At 40.4% G+C, this 26,903-nt stretch overlaps 2 protein-coding genes across 2 annotated transcripts in view; both read left to right on the forward strand.

Annotated features, from left to right (window-relative positions):
• Window positions 1-26,903, forward strand: part of LOC100695786 (zinc finger protein 239) — a 630,955-nt gene that overhangs the window by 411,818 nt on the left and 192,234 nt on the right. The window lies entirely within an intron of this gene.
• LOC100696573 (tripartite motif-containing protein 29) lies at window positions 11,782-15,073 on the forward strand (the record flags this gene model as incomplete). Its single annotated transcript, XM_025901636.1, has 2 exons — window positions 11,782-11,866; window positions 13,108-15,073. A coding segment is annotated over exon 2 (900 nt), but the record flags the coding sequence as incomplete, so codon positions are not given.

A 26,903-nucleotide genomic window follows, 5' to 3' on the forward strand; every position in this document is an offset into this window, starting at 1 on the left:
GGAAATGGATTGTTGCCCCTGTGTGCAAATCGAGTTTGGAAGTTTCAAAATGCATGTGTTCACATGGAGCTGGCGTACCTGCTGGTACTAGGCAGTGTGAGACTCAGAGAGTTACACTTTCTTTTAAACAGAGTGATTTGAGCTGCGACTTGTAACTAGTGAATTGATGTTTTTAAAACTACCGCTTCTATGTATTACTCATGCAAGTGTAAAAGAAAGCAATATCCTCTCTCTCATTATTATTGTTGCTGTGGATTGTGAAGACCAATATAGACTATCCAATTACATAAACACCAGAATCCAAAATGTAATCAAATAAATATTATATAGATATATAAACAATATATAGAGGTCTTATTAGAATGATTATGGCCACACAGATAAGAGAAAGTGAGATAAAGAGACTGGTGGGTGAACTCCATTCACTCATATTAGCAGAGAGAGAGAGAAATACTGTACTATAAACTCATTAAAATGTCTCAATAAAAACTGTCTGTGCTTTCAGGGAGGAAAAAACAGGTCAGCTCTGACTCTCTCTGGGCTCTAGATTTTTTCTCCCTTCTAATCTGTTAGTCACATACTCTGAACTACAAAGATTAGTTATTGTATAGAAAAATGGTGTTATAAACACGTTAGAAAAACACATCCATTAAATGCAGGTGACCTATTTCATAAGATGTTTCATGGCAAAATCCACAGCAGTATACAGTTTTGGAAGGTTTTTTCATGCTTCAGACGTTGCTCAGCAGAGAATGATTTAAATGGCATATCCTTGTAGCACCTGTGAGGAGAGCGTCAGTGAGATGTCACAATTGAAAATTAATGTAAGAATTCCCACAGGTGTAATCTCTTAAATATGGAAGCAGCATATCAGAGTGCTTTTAAATGCCTTTTTTCACACAAGTTTTTCTTTTTCTTTCATTTCTGATGTTTTATAGAAGTGTAAAAATTGATGTTTTGACTGTTTGGATAAACTTGCCTCAGTCTGTATTATATTTTATTTTTCCATCACTATCATGAGACGTTTGTTGTTTGAAAGAAGTTGGACTTATTTTTTAACGACTGATGAAAATTTGTAGGTGGGAGAGGTTTTGAAATGGATCACACCAATAAAAAGTGTTTGAAAACAAATGGTCTAAATCAGGGGTCTTAAACTTAAATGAGCTGTAGGTCACTGCTGGCGCTGTCATCTCATTGGAGGGCCACTTTAGTGTTCAAGTAGTACAAAAAACAAACAAACAAACAGCAAGAAAACACCCACAAATATTTCCAAAAATGTCGTGTTTTGTTTGTTTTTTAAACATTTCAAATATTGTATAACAAGACAAAACTGCAAAAGTGAACCCAATTTTTTCTCTCACTCTTAACTGAAACTTTTCATTGAACTACCAAATAAACACATTGGTACTCTCTTTCTGGACAGACACATGGCAGCACTTCTGCTATAATTTTGTTCATTTTTAACAATGCAGACATAAGTGCACACATTAGTTTTTGATTGCGAGTGAAAATTGTTTTCTTTACAAATAACTGTCTCACTGAACTAACACAGTCAATCCCCTCTCTCTGCTCATATTGCTTTAATATTAAATAATTTTTGGATCTATAAGATCTATAAAAACTTATTTTGACATTGTACTCAACAACAAACAAATACTTCCTAACAAAAAAGCAAATTCAAGGGCCAAATTGCAATATATTTCCTCACATCAATATACAGGCCGCAAGTAGGGGTGACATGCTGCGAATTTGAGACCAGAGCTTACATCCACTCATCATCATGGGCATGAATGACATTGTAGTTTACAGGATATCTGTACAGGTTTTTAAAATCTAAGAATATTCTAACTGCATCCTTTTTCTGATCTATAGCGTTTGCAAATCCTTCGATCGACTTAATTAATGCCAGTGATGCTGAACTGTTTGATCTGAAACTACTGACTCTAAGAGAGTAATTTATGTCTTTGTCATCAATTATTGAACAAATTTTTGAGATTTCTGGAGAACTGTGGAAGTTGAGAAACAGGCCTATAATTTGTGAAGTGGTGGCTATCCTCAGTTTTATGCAGCAGCAGAAGTTTAACTATTTTCATTTAGTTTGGAACTACCGTCCTGAATAATCTCAAAATGTATATTAGTGGTTCTGAAATCCCTTCACTGATCTTCTTGACAGTTTTCATAACAGTAGATGATTTGTATCTACACTTATTTACAATATCAATGCTTTCTTTTTCCTTCACTCTTGTAAAGAACATTGAGTTAGGATTTCTTCTACCACTCGGGTGCACTAACCTACTAATTTACATCTACTAATCAAAATGTTGGTAGTTTGATCCCTCGCTTCTCCAGTCTGCATACAAAATATTCTTGATACTAGCCTCAAGTTGTGAATGTTTGATAGAAATCAATAAAACAAAGGGGAAAAAAAAGCTTGTGTGAATGAGGCATGTTGTATAAAGGTCACAAATTAACCTTAACAAACTGCAAGGCTCACTTTGAGTGCTCAGGCAGAGTAGAAAAGAGCTTCATAAGAAGCAGTCTATTTACCCTGTATCAATCAGGTTTTCATTACAATCTAAAGATGCCAATTTGACTCAATTTTTCTGCCAAATTTGGATTATTCTGTTTATTTAATTCTTTATCTTCAATATTTCTTTGGCATATCTTTATACATACCTGTATAATATTTGTCAACTTATTTTTCCTGCCTCTTAAGTGATTTGTTTTATGAATTCTTTTATCTGTTTTTCTTTCTGCATGCATTCTCTAAACCCTTGTGATCCATGGTTTGTCTGAATATTTTTGCTTTCTGACGTATTGTATTATTGGATGTTTTTTTTTAATCATACAATGGCATGAATATTGTTAAAAAATGTGTTCCATTACCAGTATCAACTTCTTTGCATACATTTTCCCTGCTGATTTTATAGGTCATTGTTAAATGAATTCATGGTTTCTTGTTGTTTCATGTTTCATTGCCCTGAGCTGTGTCTAGCAGGCAGAGCGTCTCCACACTCCACAAATCTGATGATTCTGTTTTGGTTTATCTGCATCATGTTTCTGCAAGTTTAATGTCCTTTACACGGTTTCATCTGTTTCTGTTCAGTGGCTGCTCATTCAGTCAGAGTGGGTGAACAGCTTCCTCACCTACTGTAAATCTGATGTCCTACAATTAAACTGTATCTTAAAAAAACACTGCTGTACTGAATATAGCTCTTTTCTTTGTCTCAGTAACAAGGCTAGATATTTGCACCTGTTAATTCAAGTCGTTTCATTTTCAGGACTCAAATAATCCCACCATGTCATATTTAAAAATGGAGCAGCAGTTATTAACCTGTATTACTGCACATTTGCAGAAAAACTCCAAAGTTTGGTGCTGTAAAACTTATTTTATTCGGTTTATGGTCATAACACATTTGATTCTCTGTTATCAGCTTTCAACAGTGGAAAGCTTATTGACCGTTAAGACAGTAAATGGTCATGAAACTTATACAAAACTGTCTTGTTGCATTTTTGCATATACTTTATGGTATGTATACTGTAGAGTTAAGAGACTAGACATAAAACACAAGTTATCATTAGAGACAGAAAACTAAGATATGATATGACTTGTGAAAACTGATCAAATTAAAAGGAAATGGCTGCCACTATCCAAAGAGCTTTGAGCTTTGAGTGTCCTTCAAAAAGCTTGGAGAACCTCCATCCATCCATCCATCCATCCTCATCCGCTTTATCCGAAGTCGGGTCGCGGGGGCAGCAGCCTAAGCAGAGAAGCCCAGACCTCCCTCTCCCCAGCCACCTCCTCCAGCTCATCCGGGGGAACACCAAGGCGTTCCCAGGCCAGCCGAGAGATATAATCTCTCCAGCGCGTCCTGGGTCTGCCCCGGGGCCTCCTCCCGGTGGGACATGCCCGGAACACCTCACCCAGGAGGCGCCCAGGGGGCATCCTTGTCAGATGCCCGAACCACCTCAACTGGCTCCTTTCGATGTGGAGGAGCAGCGGCTCTACTCTGAGCCCCTCCCGGATGGCCGAACTTCTCACCCTATCTCTAAGGGAGAGGCCAGCCACCCTTCGGAGGAAGCTCATTTCTGCCGCTTGTATCCGCGATCTCGTTCTTTCGGTCACTACCCACAGCTCGTGGCCATAGGTGAGGGTCGGGACGTAGATCGACCGGTAAATTGAGAGCTTCGCTTTTACACTCAGCTCCCTCTTCACCACGACGGACCGGTGCAGCGTCCGCATCACTGCAGCCGCAGCACCAATCCGTCTGTCGATCTCCGGCTCCCTTCTCCCATCACTCGCGAACAAGACCCCGAGATACTTAAACTCCTCCACTTGGGGCAGGAACTCATCCCCGACCCGGAGTGGGCACTCCACCCTTTTCCGGCTGAGAACCATGGCCTGTAGTTGGAAGACACCCTCCGGTCTCCCTTCTTAAAGATGGGGACCACCACCCCGGTCTGCCAGTCCAGGGGTACTGCCCCTGATCTCCACGCAACATTGTAGAGGCGTGTCAACCAGGACAGCCCTACAACGTCCAGAGCCTTCAGGAACTCGGGGCGGACCTCATCAACACCAGGGGCTCTGCCACCGAGGAGTTGTTTAACTGCCTCAGTGACCTCGACCCCAGAAATTGGCGGGTCATTCCCCTCATCCCCAGACTCTGCTTCCTCCTCGGAAGACGTGTCAGTGGGATTAAGGAGGTCCTCGAAGTATTCCTTCCACCGTCTGACAATTTTCTCAGTCGACGTCAGCAGCGCACCGCCAGCACTATACACAGTGCAGGTAGAGCACCGCTTTCCCCTCCTGAGACGCCTGACGGTTTGCCAGAATCTCTTCGAGGCAGTCCAAAAGTCTTTTTCCATGGCCTCTCCGAACTCCTCCCACACCCGAGTTTTTGCTTCAGCCACTGCCCGAGCCGCATTCCGCTTGGCCTGTCGATACCTGTCAGCTGCCTCTGGAGTCCCACAGGCTAACCAAGCCCGATAGGACTCCTTCTTCAGCCTGGTGGCTCCCTTCACCTCTGGTGTCCACCATTTGGTTCGGGGATTACCACCACGGCAGGCACCAACCACCTAGCGGCCGCAGCTCAATGCAGCAGCTTCGGCAATGGAGACGCTGAACATGGTCCATTCGGACTCAATGTCCCCAGTCTCCCTCGGAATGTTGTTGAAGCTCTGCCGGAGGTGTGCGTTGAAGATCTCGCGGACTGGGGCCTCTGCTAGATGTTCCCAGCACACCCTCACTACGCGTTTAGGTGCACCGGGTCTGTCCAGCGTCCTCCCCCGCCACCTGATCCAACTCACCACCAGGTGGTGATCAGTTGACAGCTCAGCCCCTCTCTTTACCCGAGTGTCCAGAACATATGGTCGCAGGTCTGGTGATACGATTACAAAATCGATCATCGACCTGCGGCCTAGAGCATCCTGGTGCCACGTGCACTTATGGACACTCTTATGTTCGAACAAGGTGTTCGTTATGGCCAAACTGTGATTTGCACAGAAGTCCAATAACAAAACACCACTCGGGTTCAGATCAGGGAGGCCGTTCCTCCCAATCACGCCCCTCCAGGTCTCGCTGTCGTTACCCACGTGAGCATTGAAGTCTCCCAGTAGGACAACAGAGTCTCCAGGTGGGGCACCTTCCAGCACCCCCCCAGGGACTCTAAGAAGGCTGGGTACTCTGAACTGCCACTCGGCGCATAAGCGCAGATCACAGTCAGGACCCGTTCCCCGACCCTGAGGCGCAGGGAACAAACCCTCTCATCCACCGGGAAAAACCCCAACGTACCGGCAGCAAGCCGGGGGGATATTAGAATACCCACCCCAGCCCGCCGCCTCTCACCAGGGGCAACTCCAGACTGAGATAGAGTCCAGCCCCTCTCCAGGAGACTAGTTCCAGAGCCCAAGCCATGCGTAGAGGTGAGCCCGACTATATCTAGCCGGTACTTCTCAACCTCACGCACTAACTCAGGCTCCTTCCCCACCAGAGAGGTGACATTCCATGTCCCTATTGCCAGTCTTGGTAGCCGGGGATCAGTCCGCCAGGGCCTCCGCTCCTGGCCGCCGCCCGACACACATTGCACCCGACCCCTATGGCGCCTCCTGCGGGTGGTGGGCCTGCGGGAGGATGGGCCCATGTCTCCTCTTCGGGCTGTGCCCGGCCGGGCCCCATGGACTAAGGCCCGGCCACCAGACGCTCGCCCTCGGGCACCCTCCCCGGGCCTGGCTCCAGGACAGGGCCCCGGTAACCCTATCCCGGGCAGGGTAAACTGTTCCCTCGATGTTCTTTTCATACGGGTCTTCTGAATCGCTCTTTGTCTGGTCCCTCACCCAGGACCAATTTGCCATGGGAGACCCTACCAGGGGGCAAAAGCCCCCAGACAACATAGCCCCTGGGATCCCTGTGACACACAAACCCCTCCACCATGATAAGGTAGCGATTCACGGAGAGGCTTGGAGAACCTTTCCTGATGAATACGTGAAGAAATTTGAAGAAAACTTCCTTAAGTGATTTCAGGCTTGTTGGAGATCATGGCCATACCAAATATTGAGATTCACACTCATTACAATTGTATAAACTCTATTTTTGCCTTATATTCTATGTTTCCATGAATGTCTGTGTCACGGCGGGGTGCGCCGATAACTTTAGTCTACAGGACCCAGAAGCAGACACTGAAAGGCGCAGTTGCTGGCTGAACAGAAGACGATTCTTTATTTGGATGTTGGCACATAAAAAAACATGAAGCTATGAAAACTAAGAAAACTGTGAACACTCAGAAAACTAAAGGACTAAGAAACTCAGTGAAAATACTATGACAAACCTATGAACACTGAGTAAACTATGACGAAACACTATGGGGACACAAACAGACGACCTGACAACGAAACATGGGCTGTATCCCAATTCAGGGTCTGCAGCCTTAAAGGCCCCATTTTAAGGCCGATTACGTCACAGCGACGCGCCGAAGGCTGTCCCAATTCAAAGGCTGCTCAAAATGCGGCCCTCAAATGCGTCCTTCATTTCCCTGAATTTTAAGGACATAGCGGTGTAGACTTCGTGGCCCAACATATCCCACAATTCATAGCGCGGCGGTCGTTGTGGATAATTTTGCCGCAGACAGCAGAAGCAGAGCGGCCGAAGAGTAAACTGTTTAAAGTAAGTACTGAATATGATGTCACTTATTTATGTGCGAATGTTTAAGAACATTAACACATTACTGTTGGCCACATGCCGGCAAAGTTATGTGACATTAGTGATGTTTGTACTTTCAGTGTTTACTTGGTTTTAAAGCCTTTACTTTAAAATATATATATAGTCGACCTTAATCTTACAGAGAATGTGATGATTTTATGGATAATTAAAGTCAGTCATATATCCACAAACATCACACATTTGATTTCCATGTGTGACGACTGCAAGTGTCCAGAGTGAGGACAGACTGAGGGACCCACTGCTGCACATCATCTGTGAGGCTTTGCACCCCTGATGATCCACCAGGACAAACTCAGCAGTGTGTGAGGAAGAGGAGGAGGAAGAGCCAGCAGCAGCTGACAGATGGAGAGAATAGACAGACTGTTCCCTGTTTGTGAAGGACTGCTAGGAAAGCTTAACATAACTAATTGTCTGTCCTGAATCAGTCTTATTAGGTAATGTTCAAATAATGTTATCATCCCAGTGTTTTCAGTGTGGGAGAAAGTACTCAGGGCCTTCAAGTTACACACTATGAAAGGCAGCAACAAGTTTAATATTCAGAAACCTAAAGTATGTATCAGCAGCAGAATGGAGCTAAAAATAAATGTTTGTTTCAGTTCTATGAAGCTTTGAGTATTTTGGATTAGTAGCACTGCTGTGTTTGTTGCATCATATTGCTGTAATTGTTTATATGCTTTATATATTCTGAGGTAAGTTGATCTATAGTGTTACATCATATTCTATAAGGATGTTATGTGTTTGTATACTTTCTGCCCAGTTTGACCCATTTAGCAGAGGTCAGCCTGTTTAAGGCTCTGATATCTATTCTGTATGACTTAAAGCAGTTATGACATGGTCTGATTTTCTCACCCAATAAAGGAATATTTCATATATCAGTCTGATCTTCATTCTATCAGAAACAGTTATCACAGCTCGTACATTTTCTTTTTACACATATATATAAGCATTGAGCCAAATTTAGTAATGCCAACATATTGAAAGAACAATGTTTGTCTCTTATATATAATACATCTGTATATACACTGTCAGAGATTCTTGTCTTTGAGTGAAGATTTAAGGTGATAGGAAATATAAATAACTGCTACTTGAATCTTTACTGAAGCTCAGTATTTGACACAGTTCACTCACATGAATTTCACTCACATGTGCTGTACCAGTGTACCTGCACATGTGATGTGACAATAAAAGTGATTTGATTTGAGACTTCAAACTCACTGCTGTAATAACTTATGATTAATGAACAACATTAGCTAATTGTTATTTACTAGCTAATCTTAAATGACTGTTCAGTACAGATATGAAGGCCAGCAATCATATTTTACAGTCCTGTGGTCTCAGCCTCAGACACTTATTAAATCACACAAAGCTCGTGTAGAAACAAACAAACAAATGAACAAAATATGTTCTCCTTCATTTCTGTCAACCACACGTTTCCAGCTATCATGGTTGCTAGGCAACCTGGGCAGCGCGACGGAGGCTAGACCGTCCCATTTCACAAGCCTTGCACTTCCGGCCTTAGAGTACGCGGCCCTTGAGGACCGGTGAGGCTGCGTACTTTAAGGCTGCAGACCCTGAATTGGGATACAGCCATAGAAAACAGAGGACTTAAATACACACGAGGTGATCAGGGGAAGTCGAGACACATGAGGAAACAGCTGACAAGGATGAACATAACGATGCACAGGAAATGTAAACTCAAAGACAATGACATGAAAACTGGACTTTCAAAGTAAACAGGAAAACATGATGAGGCAGACCAAACAACATGAACTTGGCACATGAGACATGAAACACAAAGGGCAGGTGGGACCAAAGCCCAGGGAATGGGGAAATGAGGGGATCCAATAACAGAACTAAGGCTAAACCACTTTAGCCTTATGGGAGCTAGATGAGCTAAACCCAAACGATAAATGGCAAAACATGAAGCCTCAAGTTCTAACTAATAATACAAAACAAGAACTTAACATTTCCCCATAAATAAACAATATATCATGAACTCAAAATGCTGGGTCACAGACCCAGCCCATGACAGTTGCTCATGTTTCAATAAATTGCTCTACATGTTTCCTGTGTCCTTGCAAAATATAAAGAAATTATTTGTGACTATAGACAAGCACAGAACCATAACTGGGTAATAAGTTGTAGCAGGATGTTGCCACTTGCCTTTATGAGGAAGTTACTTTGACACATTCCTACAGCATTGTTTATGAGCACAGACTCTTGAAGTGGAGCTCTGTGATGGGAGGAGCAGGATAATGCTCTTTACCGTGCTGTCAAGGAACATAACCGAGTTTATCATGCTGACTTCAGACTTTCAGAAGTTGCTGCTGCTAAGATTTGCTGCTAATGTAATATCTGTAAGGAAAACCACAGGACACCATCAGAAATGTCACAGAGCCTGTACCTCAACCGGACAGCATGAGGTGTAAATGCTCTTTCTGATTGGCTGCCAAAGGGAACACGTTTGCCGGTTGGTTTCAAAGCCTGCCACCGATTGATATAATGATGAAACATCCAACTATGTGAAGGAAGCCTGCAACTGGTTATATGTGTGAGGCCATAATGATAATGATAATAATAACAGCCATTCTTTAGCTGATATGCTCATACTCTTTTACAGTCTGTAGTGTGTAATTGGATTTTATGACTAGTTGTTAAGTTAAAATTTTTACTGCTAACCAAATACAGTATTTGAGAGCCCACATTAAATACTCTACAGGTTAGTATCAGTGTACAGACAAACTTGACTTGGACAAGTTAGAGCTCCACATAAAACACAAGTTAGCATCACAGACTGGAAAAATATCACATATGATTTTATTGCAAATAATGCAGAGATTAAGCCTTAATTTAAGGATTATTTTTGTTAAGTGGTTAGGAATTACAGGTGTTTTTATACACAGTCCTTCATTTTTAGAGGTTCAGAAATCATTGGGTTGACAAAATTTTAAATATGAGGCTTGTCTTTAATACTTGGATGACTTAACTTTGAGCAAACAAAGTAAGCAGAGAGGCTGAAAATAACACAAAGAGAAAAATGAGCTGCGGGAGACACCTGGTGGACAAACACAGACATGACAGGAAGAAAGACTAAAGTGCAGAGTGGAGACAAACAGCTGGAAATACTTGTAGGAAAGGATTGTCATGCTTCAGACAAACACACAGCACACACTCTAACAGTCCTTTATTTGCACTGAAAGAGACACGTGAAGAGACCAAATCACACAATAATGAAGTGAACACATTTATAGCCAGTGTTCAAGATGATGGATAGAAATGAAAATCATGGAGCATTTTCCATATTTTATTTTATTTATTTATTTATTTATTTTACAAATGTTGAATTCGTTTGATTGAAATTTAGTTAGATTAAATGTGTCTGTCTACCAACAGTTTATTTCTTTGTTGTTGTTGTTGTTATTATTATTATCATTATTATTATTATTGAGTAAATTCAAAATATGTTTTAAAATCAGGAAAACTCACTTCTTTGCTGCATAGTCAACTGTGTCAGAAAAGTCATTCTCATCACTCTTCATGCCGAAGAATAAAACCTTTCACCACTTTTTAAGGACATCACAACAATTTAAGAGACATCAGAATGTTTTGGCCTAATGTAGAGTAAATATTTTTCAGAAACAAAAAATAATTGTGAAAGATGTTTTTAGGCAAGGCAAGGCAAGACAAGTTTATTTATATAGCACAATTCAACAACAAGGTGATTCAAAGTGCTTTACAGAGACATTAAAAACAAAAACAAATAAAAAGCATGATTTAAATTGGATTAAAACAAGCAAACAAGCAAACAAACAAACAAACAAACAAACAAAACAGTATATAAAATCAAATATCAAAACAGTAGATAAAATCAGAACAGTAGATAAAATCAGTAGTTAAAGTCTGTTAGTGATGGTAAATTCGATTCATTTTACTGAATCGAGTTTGAATGAGTCACTCACCCAAATGAATCGGGTTTTTTGAGTCATTTCAGTCACTGAGCCAGTTGTCCAGAGAGTGCAAAAAATGTACATTTTCACTCAAACTTAATTTGTTTCTCTTTTCATGTATATCCTACTGCTAAGATGAGTGATTGAAAAAAAAAACTATTTTTATAGAGCAAAAAGATTAAGACTTCTAAAGGGAACATTTATTTTATTTATTTTCATTTTATTTTATTAGTACTTTCCTCAAATGTGTCAAATATGTATTTTCTCATCTAAATGTCTACTGAGCCAGGGGGCGGTAATGTGCCTTAACATTGGTTGCCAACCAAGAAGAAGAAGAAGAAGAAGAAGCTGTGCGTCAGGAGGGAGGGCCACCAACAAAAAGGCTCTCAAAACAATATATATATGTGAATTTTTGCGTGTATTCATATAATTATTACCTTTTTCTTTTTACCCCTGGTTTTGTGTGTTCATGTTCTGTTCTTTTGTATACTTCATCTGTTCGTATGTTGTATACTCATTGTTTGTTAAATAAAGTTCTTTAAAAAAAAAAAAAAAAGAGCCAGGAGGGAGGGGGTGAGTGAGTGCTGAGTGATTCGTTTATGCTACGATGCAGCACAGGAAGGGAGGGGCTGCGTAACTTAAGTGTGCTGTTAGCATGCTAGCAGAGCGATGCTACTGTGAATTGAGGAGCTATTGCCTTGATGTGAGCTTTCTACTCAGGGTTTTTTCTTCCTGTTCAGAGCAGAAATGTTTATGTTAAGAAACTGGCTGTTGTTTTTTTCCCTACAATTTTAATTATAAGCTAAATATATTTCTACTAATGAAATTAGTTTGCTAACTGATTCTCGAGTATTGAGCAATTCGTTCATGATTCGTACATCACTACAGTCTGTTTCCTCACCTCAGTTCACTGGCCAGATGTTTGGTCTCCATAAATACACTTAGCTTAAAGAGTGAACTGTCTGCTCGGAGTTTCCTAAAACGTTTAAGTATGTTTGGCTTCACACCAACAAACAGACCCAGCTTTGGTAAAAACAAACAAACAAACTAAACTAATTAACCAAAGTTTGTATGACCCAAGCTGTGTTAAGTGGCGATGTCACTAGCGTCATGTAAATCAGCCAAAGGTTAGCTAAATTTAACTTTTTTAAGATTATTCATTATTCTAACATTTGTTGTGAATGTTTTAGTGAAATGAAACCCTGTACTTACTTTAAAAAGTTTATTTCTGGACCAGTTCGCTTCGACCATTTAAAAAAAAAAACAATGTCTTCAACGCTGTCACATGAACTGCATCTCCGTGGTGACGATATTTGTTTGCCGTTTTCACGGACGCCTCGTGTGTCTGAATATCACCAGGTAAACACAAGACAGTTTCCAATATTTTATTGGTCAAGAGCAACAAGACAGACAGACTGTGTTAAAATTAACCTCACAAATGTCACATATGAAATATTCGGTGTTTATTTCCTGGTTTGTCGGTAGCGGCTCCTGAAAAGCAAGTCTACCACACATCTGTGTGACCATCACCAGTTAATCAGTAACACCAGTTAGTCTGTAACACCGGCAATATTTATTCCCTTGGTTTGTTGCTGTGTGTGAATGCCAGAAGGTGAGTTCTGATTACATTATGTTATGTAGGTTAAATGCTCTTGGGTGTATTTGTTCACTTGAGTGTATGCAAATGCTGTTTTTGCAAATGCACTATTCAAGCTACTAAGCTGTTGTGTCGTGACAACGCCCGTCTCTGCGATTCTTTTGGTCCTGGTAGAGATCACGCTGAGATGTTTCCATGTTTTACACAATCCTTTTATTACCCATTATTCTTACAGATGCATCTGGAGATCAGCACACTGCATCCTATGCAGTCCTATGCTAAAGGCTGATCTGCAGAACTCCACACAATAGTTACAGTTAAAACCTCTGGTCTCCTCCCCCCTACAGTAAACACCCCCACAATGGAAATACACTAGTACAGTGGCCAAGGATGCTGACCCCCATCTCCTTTTAAGGTAGTGTCTGTTTGCCCTTTGTCTGCCCCTCACCCTCTTGTAACTCTTGGTTTATAAAAAAAAAATAGGTGGGAGAAATGTCCTGCAAAGAACTACTTTTTACTTTTTTGACTTTGACTTACATTTCAAAGCCTATACTTAATTACTTTTACTTGAGTAAAAAAGTTGAACCAGTACTTCAACTTTTACTGTAGTAAAAGTTTTTTAACACTATCTGTACTTCTACTTAAGTACAGAATGTCTAGACTTTTGGCACCTTTGACTGGTTCTCACATACCTGTATTTAGCCACGTTCCTGTTAAAAATGATTGTAGAAGTTGTGATCAACTCGACTGTAACAACAGAAAAATACTTTTAAAGAAGGAGTCGGGGTTTCTTTTTATTATTCCTGTCAAACACTTATCACATTTTTGTGGAGCTGAATGTGTTTGAAAACACGTTAATTTGTTTACTGACTCATATACCAACTACTACACCTGCTGCACCCCTGAGGGAGAGAAACAATTGAAATGAACATAAACAAGCATCACGTCAGTGGCTGCCTTAACTGTATGTTTAGGATCATTATCCTCCCGCATTGACTAAAACTGAAGCACTGTTTGTTAACTTCGGTGAGAACTCTGACATTTCTAAAGTGAAGTTTATTTATGTAGAAGAAAGTGTTAACAAGCTTAAAAGTTGGAGTGAGCACTAAATAAAGGTATAAACACACAGTATCGCTCTCAAACTGCTCCTCTTCCTGGGGTGAAGCACAGCCTGATAACCCTCCCTCTTCTTCCTGCTCTTAAACACAGCACCTCCTCTCTGTCCACGTGTTTCCTCGTTCCCTCCCCCTCAGAGCTGCACTTTGAAAATGGGTGTAACCAACATGTGGTGACGTGTAAAAGCTCACACAGGCTCCATTCACTGCAGAAACACATGTTGTTGAGATCAGAGCTCAGACTAGTTTCAGTTATAAGGAAGAGAAACTCACACAGTCACTGACACTGAGAGGAGAAATGGCACAGAAAGGAGTTCAGCTGGACCAAGAAGCCTTCTCTTGTTCCATCTGTTTGGATCTACTGAAGGATCCGGTGACTATTCCCTGTGGACACAGCTACTGCAGGAACTGTATTAAAGCACACTTTGATGAAGAGGACAGGAAGGGAATCCACAGCTGCCCTCAGTGCAGGAAGACGTTCACACCGAGGCCTGTTCTGGAGAAAAGCATCATGTTAGCTGAGTTGGTGGAGGAGCTGAAGAAGACTGGACTCCAAGCTGCTCCAGCTGATCTCTGCTATGCTGGACCTGAAGATGTGGCCTGTGATGTCTGCACTAGGAGGAAGCTGAAAGCCATCAAGTCCTGTTTAGTCTGTGTGATCTCGTACTGTGAGAAACACCTCCAACCTCACTATGATGCAGCTCCATTAAAGAAACACAAGCTGGTGGCCCCCTCCAAGAAGCTCCAGGAGAACATCTGCTCTCGTCATGATGAGGTGATGAAGATTTTCTGTCGTACTGATCAGCAGAGTATCTGTTATCTCTGCACAATTGATGAACATAAAGGCCATGAAACAGTCCCAGCTGCAGCAGAAAGGACTGAGAAGCAGAAGGAGCTCGAGGTGAGACGACTAAACATCCAGCAGAGAATCCAGGAGCGAGAGAAAGATGTGAAGCTGCTTCAACAGGAGGTGGAGGCCATCAATGGCTCTGCTGATAAAGCAGTGGAGGACAGTGAGAAGATGTTCACTGAGCTGATCCGTCTCATCCAGAAAAGAAGCTCTGATGTGAAGCAGCAGGTCAGATCCCAGCAGGAAACTGAAGTGAGTCGAGTCAAAGAGCTTCAGGAGAAGCTGGAGCAGGAGATCGCTGAGCTGAAGAGGAAAGACGGCGAGCTGGAGCAGCTCTCACACACAGAGGATCACAACCAGTATCTACACAACTACCCCTCACTGTCAGCACTCAGTGAGTCTACACACTCATCCAGCATCAATATTCGTCCTCTGACGTACTTTGAGGGTGTGACAGCAGCTGTGTCAAAGACCAGAGATAAACTACAGGACATTCTGAGAGAGGAATGGACAAACATCTCACTGACAGTCACTGAAGTGGATGTTTTACTGTCACCACCAGAGCCAAAGACCAGAGCTGGATTCTTAAAATATTCACATGAAATCACACTGGATCCAAACACAGCATACACACATCTGTTATTATCTGAGGGGAACAGAAAAGCAACATTTATGAACCAACAACAATTTTATTTTGATCATCCAGACAGATTCACTGGATGTTATCAGGTTTTGAGTAGAGAGAGTCTGACTGAATGTTGTTACTGGGAGGTGGAGTGGAGAGGAAGAGGAGTTTGTGTAGCAGTTGCATACAAGAATATCAGCAGAAAAACTGGCCTAAATGAATGTTTTCTTGGATACAATGACAAATCTTGGGCATTACGTTGTGACACAAGCAGTTATAAATTTTGGCACAACAAAGTCCAAACTGTCCTCTCAGGTCCTCGGTCCTCCAGAGTAGGAGTGTACCTGGATCACAGAGCAGGTATTCTGTCTTTCTACAGCGTCTCTGAAACCATGACTCTCCTCCACAGAGTCCAGACCACATTCACTCAGCCGCTCTATGCTGGAATTCGGTTTTGTCACTCTGATGGAGACACTGCGGAGTTGATTAAAGTCAAATAGAGAAGACAGGTTCATGTTGATCCCTGACCATTATATGTACTTGTGTAGTTTCTAAATGAGGCTTTACATTTTAGAAGCTGAGAAGTTCAGTGGTCCATTGATGTGTGAAAATAATATTGTACTGATTCAAACTGTACTTACATTTATATACCTTACATCAATATAAATCTGAATTTGTTCTTATGGCTGATAATCATGGCACAACCTCAATTCCAATGAAGTTGAGACATTGTGTAAATAAAAACAGAATACAATGATTTTCAAATCCAAAAGCCGGCATCTGTGATGGTATGGGGGTGTGTTAGTGCCTTGGCATGGGTAACTTGCATATCGATGAAGGCACCATTCATGCTGAAAGGTACATACAGGTTTTGGAGCAACATATGTTGCCACATCTTTTTCATCTCAATTCAGAACCAAGAAATTTAAGGTCATCCATCCTTTATGTCTTTAAGGCATTCCTGCAGTTAATTAATTGTTTTTTGCCATCTAGTGCTGTGGATAGATAAAGATGGGTTACATCTGCATAGCAATGAAAATATATGACATGCCTCCGAATCATACTGCGTAAAGGAAACTTGTATAATGTAAACAAAGTATATTTAAACTTTTTAAATATAAAAACAAATAATACGGACCTGTATATTGTGGAGAATAGACATGTTTATTTGCCCTAAGCTGAGTCCTTTAAATAGTTCAATCTGACTGAATGTGCAGCTGCTGTACAGAGACAGAGTGGGTGCAGTTTGAACAGTTTCTGTTTTAAAAGTTGGAATGTTTGGCTATACATGGAAACATTTATTGTGCACTCACACAATTTTGACTCTTTCTGTGTGGAAATAGTAGCTTTTGATTTCGTGGTTTTGAAATGAGGGAAGATACAAAAGTAAAATGTGCAGCAAACATGACAGAATTATACAATGGAATGACCATAAAAATCCCCAAACTGACCTTGACCATAAAATTGACAAATGGACTTTAATAATGCATTTCTGTGCTCAGCAAGTCACGATGAACCTGGAAACTGATTAATAACACAAGAGATGTGCCTTCACCCTGCTAAAAGGGATGGAGAGGAGGTTAATGTAGCTCAGCTCAGATTGTCCACATGTTTTACATTCTGCCATGTTTTCAGGCTGATTAAAACCTAAATAATAAAGTGCATTGTGTCATTAATAATGGTAATCTGTATCAGAATTTCAGAAATGTGTCTGTCCTGCACCTGGTGAAATCTGTCATCAAATCAGAACATTAACAGGTTTAGGTTGTATTAAACACATATTACTGTGTATCATGTCATCAGGAATGTTTTTGACAAGAATTGTAAGACACTAGTGAGTTTAATGTATTTTAATGTATTTAATGTATTTTAATGTATGTCTGTAACACATTTCATTTTTTTTCCACAAGAATAAACATGTGATTTATGTCTATTTCATTTTTCGTTTTTTACTTTGTAATTAGTTCCCACAGTGAATTCATCATGTAAATCTCCAATAAAGTAGGAACAATGAACATCATGCCACACAGTTGTTATCCTTGTATACAGTCTCTGCTGCTGTGTGCTGTGCTGCACTCACTCAGAGATAAGAGTACATGTACAGTTATCCCACTGACACAGAGAGGAGAAAAATACTTGGCTTCATTTAGAAAATTTGAGCTACTGATTAATACAACAACAAATATATAATGGATAATGTAAATTAATAATATTCAGGCACCTCATTTGAACTGTTTTCTCCCCACATACATACTTAATATGGAACATTAAGGACATCCATTATAATGTTTATTATCATACAAAGAGTTTGTGGACAAACTCATAATATCCATTAAACCAAAAGAATCTGCTGTAGTTTTTGATGCTGTAGCAAAAAGTGTCCTCATATATACACTACCAGCCAAAAGTTGTCGACTCATTAAAGTAGCCACCTTAGCAGACATAACAGGTGAGCACACTTGTGGCATTCTTTCTACAATAGAAATCAAATATTCTTCAGAAATATTTGATATCTGTTGCAGAAGTTCCCATAAATGTGTGGCACTTGTAGGTTGCTTTGCTTTCACTCTTCTGTCCAGTTCATCCCAAACCAGCTCAGTGGGGTTTAAGTCTGGATACTGTGCTGGACACTACATGTTTTCAAGCTTACCATCTTGTTCTTTTTCCTGAGGTAGTTCTGGCATAGCTTATAGACTTATGTTTTGGTTCAGGTTGCCTCTCACTCTGTACAAGTCATCGACCCTGGATCCAGCAACACAGCCCCAGACCATAACACTTCCTCCTCCATGTTTGACAATCGATGCCACACACTGTGGAACCATCCTTTCACCTTCTTGACGGTGTACAAAGATTCTGCGTGATGAAACCAAGATTTCAATACCATCTTCCAGTCTTCAGTAGTCCACTGGCAGTATTTCATGACCCAGGATCAGCCTCCATTGCTGCAGAACATCTTTAAATTGATGACCCATTTTATGCTCACTGAAAAGGACATTTTTGTATTATTTTGAAATGTACATTATTTTTCAGTTTTGGGTAACCTCATTGTATTTATTCTTTTAAACAGCAGCTAAAGACTCATTTATTTAGACTGGCTTTTAACTAGAGTTGTACTGTATGAGCAGTTGTACTGTTTTATATACATCTGTTTTATATTATTGTGAAGCATGTTGTGGTTCTTGTGAAGAGTTTGAAATAGATAAAGTTATAATTATTGTTATTATTATTATTATTATTATTATAACCTTACCTTTTTTTAACCTCTGGCAGTTCATCACTTACATTTGTACCTTTTCAATCTTTTCATTGGACTTTAACATTTGACATGAAACTTTAATTGCAATAAATAACTGGAATAATTGGTGTGTTCTAAAACTTTTGAACGGTAGTGAGTACAATTCATTATGTTATTGTCTCTCCTGCTCATTCCTTATTTAATGATATACAGCAGAAGAATTCATGGATGACCTGTGATCAATACCGTAACACGCTGAAGCAAGTGTTTTTCAACATGCGCAATGTCAACAAACCACAGCAGAGCAAAGGAGCAGGGGGAGGGTCGACGAGAGTTTGGCATGAAATTTAGCCCACTGGACTGTGACTGGACAGGAGACAGCAGAGGGGAGTGAAGTACCAGGAAGTGAAATAAGAGCAGAAGTTGATGGCGGGAGAGAGGACGAAGGCTATGATAGAGCTGAATGAAGATCAAACATTAGGCGACGACGGAAAAATAAATAATAAATAAATAAGCCATCGTGAAATTAAGTCTGTAATGTGGAGGAAACGGACAGTGAGCGCAGTGTAACCGTGACAACGAGACACGAGGACGGATTTAAAGTGATCATAAAATCGTCTCAAAACGGGTCGTCGTTCGGTGAGTGGAACCAGATTCAGCGACAACAGTGATAAATAAGCCTGCAGGGAGATTAAGAGATTTCTGATGAGTGTTTGTAGGGATGTGGTTCGGCAAGTTAAAGACACACGACTCCATAACATGCTGCCTGATCCATAACAGAGTCTCATATATGTATGGCTATTTGTCAAACGTGGTTAATTGTTTGGTTTATTTGTTTGTGTGTTTGTTTGTTTTCCCCCGTGCCACTGTTATGCGGATTTACAGATTTAAAATGCCCTGTCCTGGGGCAAGGCAAACACCTGAGGCTACTGATATTTACCATTCTGGATTATTTGATCTGGATTATTTGATCTGCTCAGGCCGCGCATGAATAAGAAACATTCTAATGTTAGAAACAGTAAATATCAGCAACCTCAGAGTTTACCTTGCTGAAAAATGCATGACCTGCTATCTCAAAGAGTTAAATGGTTATGAGTGAAATTATTTCTTCTACATGTTCACACGGGTTCTCTGAGCTACTGGTGTGAGTTTCGTATCTTTATGAAAGTTTTAGCGTTTAAAACGCACAGAGTGCAGATTTCGGCAGCCCCAGGCTTTGCCTTGCCACCACGAGAGGGCATGTACATCTCAGCAGGCATGAGGTTTTACCTGTTTAGACTTTTGCAAAGGATATTTTTTCCCATAATTTTCATTGATAGTTGCTCATAGGTAGAACAGAGCCATGGAGAGAGTATTATACAAAAAAAAATATAAAAAGAACTAGGCACAGGTGGAAGGTTTTAATAGCTTTTTAGTGTTGCGCTCGGTTTCCTTTTGAAACGTTTTGAACAAAGATTTAAATTGACTAAATTTTGCTTTGTGGATGTGATAGTTACCTAGGATTATTAATAGGTTGTTTCAATTTAATTCTCTCCGGTTGTTATTTTTATCATTGTGGAAACCAAACAATACATTATTCCAGCACAAAGAAAAGTTAGAGTCAATATTTTCAATAATGAGTTGCACTAGATCATTCCAGAAGGTGCAGGAGTAGGGACACTACCAAAACACATGCATCAAGGTCTCTGGATGAATTTCATAGAATGAGTCGTCCAAACTTATCTTCCTTAAAAAAGTTAGAAGAACTGATTGACAGGGTAACATTTATTTATGTTTTTAAGAGAGACCTGCCTTATGGAAGTGTCCACATCTTTCCTCAAATGATGTGGACAGTGAGAGATAAGGATAAAGGTCACTCTTTTGAGGATGCCAATGTTCACATTTTGGACAGAGAGGACAGATGGTTTGAAAGAGGAGTAAAAGAATTCATTTATGTCCACTGTGAGCGACCATCTTTGGACAGAGGCGGTGGCTTACGACACCAACTGTCTGCCATCTATGATCCAGTTTTGAGATCCCTTCCCAGACGCCTTAACGCCCACTCACATCCTGGGCCATCTGACCTCAGGAAATCACATGATAGGGTGGGGCTAGCTTTAACAATGAGCTCAACCGAAACCCTGGCTGATTGTGACCCACACCCGTTTTCACACCTTGGCTCATGTGATTAGGTAGAGGATCATCAGGGGGTCCTTTGTCCCTTTCGGGGGGAAACTCCTGCAGGGCTTAAATCTGGGACTTCGCCATTTGACCCTGAAACTGAAGAAGCTTCTCGGATGAGAGGTGAAATGTCCTCAAGCAACTTAAAGACGTCCAGACGCTTTTCTTTCCAAGCTCCTTAGACTATCATTAAGAATCATATGTAGAATATTTGGCAGGAATATTAAGACACAGCTGACACAGGAATATGTCTACACAGTATCTAAAAGTGTGTAGGTTTGAACAGAATGCAGGGCAGGAACTGGAACAAGGATTAACTCATACATTGCATGGAAAACCTCCCAAAGGGTCTCAGCTTTTATGGTAATGCACCAGAAACTGTTGAACATGCACTGATTATCTGTAGCAAGTATGAGGGAGAAAGAAGAGAATGGTAGCCTTTTTCCACTAGTATCTACTTGACCTGACTTACTTTTTAAGGGTTATCCATTAGTTGGTAATACCTGGTACCAGGTACTTTTTAGTACGTACTCGGTCGAGGTCCCAAGAAATTTGAGGTGATCCAAAATTCGACACACCTATTGGCCAGTCAGTGACTTGATTCAAGTTGTGAGAGCTTCTCCTTTACAAAAATAAAACAGATATTTCTGAAACCTGGCAATGAGGGAAATGGCTACAAAAAAACTGTGATCCCTGAGTCTGACAAAACAACACCACACACTGTGTGTGCATGTATAGTAGGGGTCTCAAAGTTACATCAGCTGTGGGCCACACCTGGCACTGTCATGTGAGGGCCACTTTAGTGAACAAAAACAAACAAGGAAACACCCACTAATATTTCTGAAAATGTAGTGTTTTGTTTGTTTTTTAATATTTCAAATATTGTATACCACGACAAAACTTCGAACGTAAAACCAATTTTTTCCCTCACTATTAACTAATTGAAGCCTTTTATTGAACTACCAAATAAACAAATTGGTCCTCTCTTTTGGGCCAGACACGTGGCAGCACTTCTGCTATCATTTTGTTCCTATCTAACAAAATAAAAATGCAGGCGTAAGTGTTTTTGACTGCCAGTGAAAACTGTTTTCTTTACATATAACTCTCTCACTGCATAACACAGCCAATCCCTCAACATGTTTGTACTCTATGCTCATATTGCCTTCATATTAATCTTTTTTTTTTGCTTTTTAAAGAAATTATTTTAGCATTTTAACATTGCACTCAACAACAAACAAATCCTCCCTAACAAAAAAAGTAACTTGAAGGGCCAAATTTCATTATATTTGTTCACGTCGATATACATGTATGCATGTAGGGTTGACGCGCGCTGCAAGTGGTCCCCGGGCCGTGAGTTTGAGACCCCTGATGTACTGATGGCGATGATACCTATCGCCTTGAAGTCCTTCATTATTTGTGGCATTCATATCACATATAAATGACAGCACAGGACTTTTGGCTGTCTATGTGACACTGGGAAATTTGTTAAAGATGGAAACACAGAAAGTTTACAGTCTGTTATTTCAGTTTCTTCAAATTATAGAATTATTGGAAAGAATATAGTTTTTAATTCTTTTCCCTGCTATTCTCCTGTCTACCCTCCAGTCTAATAGGTGACAGTAATGCATCTGTAAGCTGGTTTGCCAACTGCCATCAAGCTGAGAAGAAGTGAGGACAGAGAGGAGCAAAGAGTGACTGTGTTAATGGAGGAGACATGGCTGCTGTTTGATGAAGTGGACTGAACTTAAAGGAGAGACACAAACTAAAGTATCGATCCCTCCAAGTTAGTGTGGATCTGGTACCAACACCAACGTCTGTATCGCTTCGATCGATGCTTGTATCGATCCGCTCAGCCTGAGTTGAGGCAACAATGAGTTCAGTTCAGTATCTGAGAGAGTTCATCAAGGAGAGACTAACTGCTGTTTGTGAAGAAATCTTCTCAGAGGTTCAAAAAAACCATCGTCCAGTATGAGGAGGAGATCAACCGTCAGCACAGACTGCTGGATATCAGCCGGAAACCCGACAGAAACTCACACATCATAGGTATGGACATGTTTTTAACTCTGTACGGTTGAATGTGTGTTCTTGTTTCATCCCATTCCTGTGTTTCTTTGTTCTTCAAGATCTCCCACAACAACAGGACTGTGAGGAAAAGGAGAATCTGCATGAGCGGCAGGTCTGTAACCATGCGAGGAACTTCAGTCTAGACCCGGAGGTACCAGAGCCTCCAAAGGTTAAAGATGAACAGGATGGACTCAGTCAGGAGGGAGAGCAGCTTTTACTGAAGCACAACGCTCAAGGCATTATCATCTGGAGTCATCAAGAGTGTGTCAACGTGCTTGAGACCTTCTGTAAACCTGAGATAAAGTTACATAGGATAGGTATTTAAACCTGTGATGTGAAACTGACTTAACCATGAATATGACACATGTAGGAGCTCAAAGTTACATTTGAAGAATTGATGGTCCAACTGCGATAAGCAGCATGAATTTATCTCTTTGGTTTGATTTTGAGTTTTCATTAATATAAACACATTTCCACATCACATCTGTAGTGCTTTTTCTCAACATGAAGCCACACTGCTGATCGTCGTGTCTCTCCTTAACATAACTTCAAGGGGTATGTGACTGGAGAGGCATGTGACTGCAATGGAGGATAGTTCATAATATATCAAGCTATTCAGATATTGAGATGTTCAGTTTGAAGCCCTTGAGGTCCTTTTAATTTAGATTTTCCTTTTATTTAATATATCTTGATGTTTTAAGCTTAAATTTCAGCTCAGTGAAGCACTTTAAGCATGAATAGTTTTTCAGTAACTTGTTTTTAGTCAGCCATCAATTCTGCAAGTTCTCCCATTTAAAAAGATGAGAGGCTTGTAATTTTCATCATGGATATTACTCAACTATGAGAGACAAAATGAGAAAAAAAATCCAGAAAATCACATTGTCTAATTTTTAAAGAATTTATTTGCAAATTATGGTGGAAAATAAGTATTTGTTCAATAACAAAAGTTCATTTCAATACTTTGTTTTATACCCATTGTTGGCAATGACAGAGGTCAAATATTTTCTCTAAGTCTCAAGTTTTTCACACACTGTTGCTGGAATTTTGGCCCATTCCTACATGCAGTTCTCCTCTAGAGCAGTGATGTTTTGGGGCCGTCGCTGGGCAACACAGACTTTCAACTCCCTCCAAAGATTTTCTATGGGGTTGAGATCTGGAGACTGGCTAGGCCTCTCCAGGACCTTGAAATGCTTTTTATAAAGCCACATCTTCATTACCCGGGCGCTGTATTTGGGATCATTGTCATGCTGAAAGACCCAGCCACAATTCATCTTCAATGCCCTTGCTGAGGGAAGGAGTTTTCACTCAAAATGTCACGATACATGGCCCCATTCATTCTTTCCTTTACATGAATCAGTCGTCCTGGTCCCTTTGCAGAAAAACAGCCCCAAAGCATGATGTTTCCACCCCTTGCTTCACAGCGGTATGGTGTTCTTTTGATGCAAATCAGCACCATAGGACCAGCACCATACCTGAAAGCAGGCGGCTAAGTGATTACAGATCTTCTGTATTAAACTTGCCCTTAAGTCTCATGACACGAAAGTCACCTGACATCGCAGAAATGAAAGGGACAGAGCAACTATTGTCTGTGTGTCTACTAGCAGAGATGCTAAATTTGAACAGCATGCTTTAGAACTGTACCAATTCCAGATATTTAACAACCAACATCTTTATATGTCATATACAGCATTACAGACATCCACATATGAAGATGAACTTTGCTAGTAAGTCAGAACTAAACAGCCATCTGCATTGATGCCCAAACATTTGGTCACATATGTGCACTTTAAATTTCACTGGTAAATGTCAGACACATTCTCACTATGGAGTGACCTGATAATGTGTCATGGCTAACAGACCTGCAGAAGCTGTGATGTTGACCTTAACTCTACATATTATTAACAGAAGATTTCAGGTGAGCACTTTAACAAACCGTTTGAAGAAAGATTTCTTGTTTAAAACAAAATGGAGGGAAAAATGAACCCACTCACTGGTCTTAGTGAGTGTAATACACTGTTAAAAAAAAATCCTAGAAAAACAGTAATATTCCGGCAGCTGGGGCGCCAAAATAATACCAGAAAATAACAGAAAATAACTTTCTCATAAAAATTTGGTTATTTTCAGTAATGACAATACAGTTTGTTGCCCTAATTTTACATGGGATTTTGCCTTTTTCAAGTGCTTTTAGACATTAAATTAGGAACATGTTAATGTGATTAAACAATGAAATTACCTATAAACAAGGTCAATGAATGTGGCAATATGAATAATAATACTTAAATGTACAGAAATATACAGTTAACAGTTGGTTTAAATAATAATGGATTGCATGCTCTGGGACAGACTGAGAGAAGCGAGGCTGCCTCTGGCCATCACCAGTAGGTGAAGTGTCTTCACCAGGGACACAACGTCCGAGACTGTCCGAGCCGGGGCTCGAACCAGCAACCTTCTGATTACAAGGCGAACTGCCAACTCTTGAGCCACGATTACCCCAAACAACAATAATAATAATAATAATTTGATGTAAATAAAGTTTATGAGAATCATGTTATATATTTTTCCATAGCATTACATTTGAATTAAACAGTTCAATCTTTCAAATAACGGACACATATTTGTGAAATCATGATACATTTGTGAATGTATTTCAACAATCTAAATATGCATATGTACAGACAAATACATTTAAAAAACAAGAAAATTATGTTTTATTACATTACAGTGATTTTACGTTAATTTACATTTGAAATGTGAAATCACAGTCTATTTATGTAAATTTAATGATATTATAGAAGAACAGAACAAAACTGTAAAATACACAGTAAAATAGTTAGGGCCCGAGCACAAAAGTGCGAAGGCCCTATTGTATCTGCTCTGTTTCTTATTATTATTATTATTATTATTAGGGCCCGAGCACAAAAGTGCGAAGGCCCTATTGTATCTGCTCTGTTTCTTATTATTATTATTATTATTATTATTATTAGGGCCCGAGCACAAAAGTGCGAAGGCCCTATTGTATCTGCTCTGTTTCTTATTATTATTATTATTATTATTATTATTATTATTATTATTATTTCGGCAAATGAATCGGCCTTTTGAGGGCCTAAACATGCTCGAAAACTCATGAAATTTTGCACACGCGTCAGGTCTGGTGAAAATTTATGTATTTTAATGTCCGTAGACATGTCCAGGGAAAATTGGCTCAGTAGCGCCACCTAGAAAAATGAGAAACGCGAGCCCCCGAGATGGGTATGACCTACATGTATAAAACTCGGAACACATATCTAACGTTCGGAGACGCACATAAAAGTCTATTATGGCCATGTCCTAAACCCAACAGGAAGTCCGCCATTTGGAAGTGAAGGTGACATTTTGGCTCTAATTTTGCCATTTCCATGCCTCGAACTTTTGCGAACTCCTCATTGGAATTTCATCGTACAAGCTTCATATTTGGTCAGTGTCAACTACACACCTGGGCCATGTTAAATTGCGGAGCTTTTGAGTTTTCGCGATACTATGAGGCCGTGGCGCCACGGCGAATTTTGATGACTCGCCATGAAAATTTTATTGTCTCTCATTCCCTCATACATGGTCCGACCTGGACCAAAGAGCACACATATGATAAGGCTCCACCCCTGAACATATTTCAACTGCCATATTTGACACCAGGGACAGCGCCACCTAGTGGGAACAGGAAATGTCATGTTTTACACTTTGGTGTACAGTATTGTGATGGGTGACATCTGCAGCCTCAAATTTCTCCAGGAAAGCCTTAAGGAGTTGGTCTTGGGTTACAGAGAAAACTGTGAGTTTTCGCGAAAGGGTGTGACCCCAGCAGCATGGCGAACATTGAGGTCTCGCCATGAAGAAACAAATTAGTGTAACTCAATGAAATCCAATCTGATCAGTACCAGATTTTACAGGGATGATGTCAGACCCGCCCTGAACAGATTGATATGCCCATTGTCAGGAATACGTAGAGCGCCACCTAGTGGCACCAGGAAATGTCATGTCTTTCATTTTGTTGTACTGATTTTCACAGGTTCATCGTGGCCACCTCAAAAGCGGTGAATATCACCATCAGTCCCTCTTGA

This window comes from Oreochromis niloticus, linkage group LG3 (genome assembly GCF_001858045.2).
Source record: "Oreochromis niloticus isolate F11D_XX linkage group LG3, O_niloticus_UMD_NMBU, whole genome shotgun sequence".
NCBI lineage: Eukaryota > Metazoa > Chordata > Actinopteri > Cichliformes > Cichlidae > Oreochromis > Oreochromis niloticus.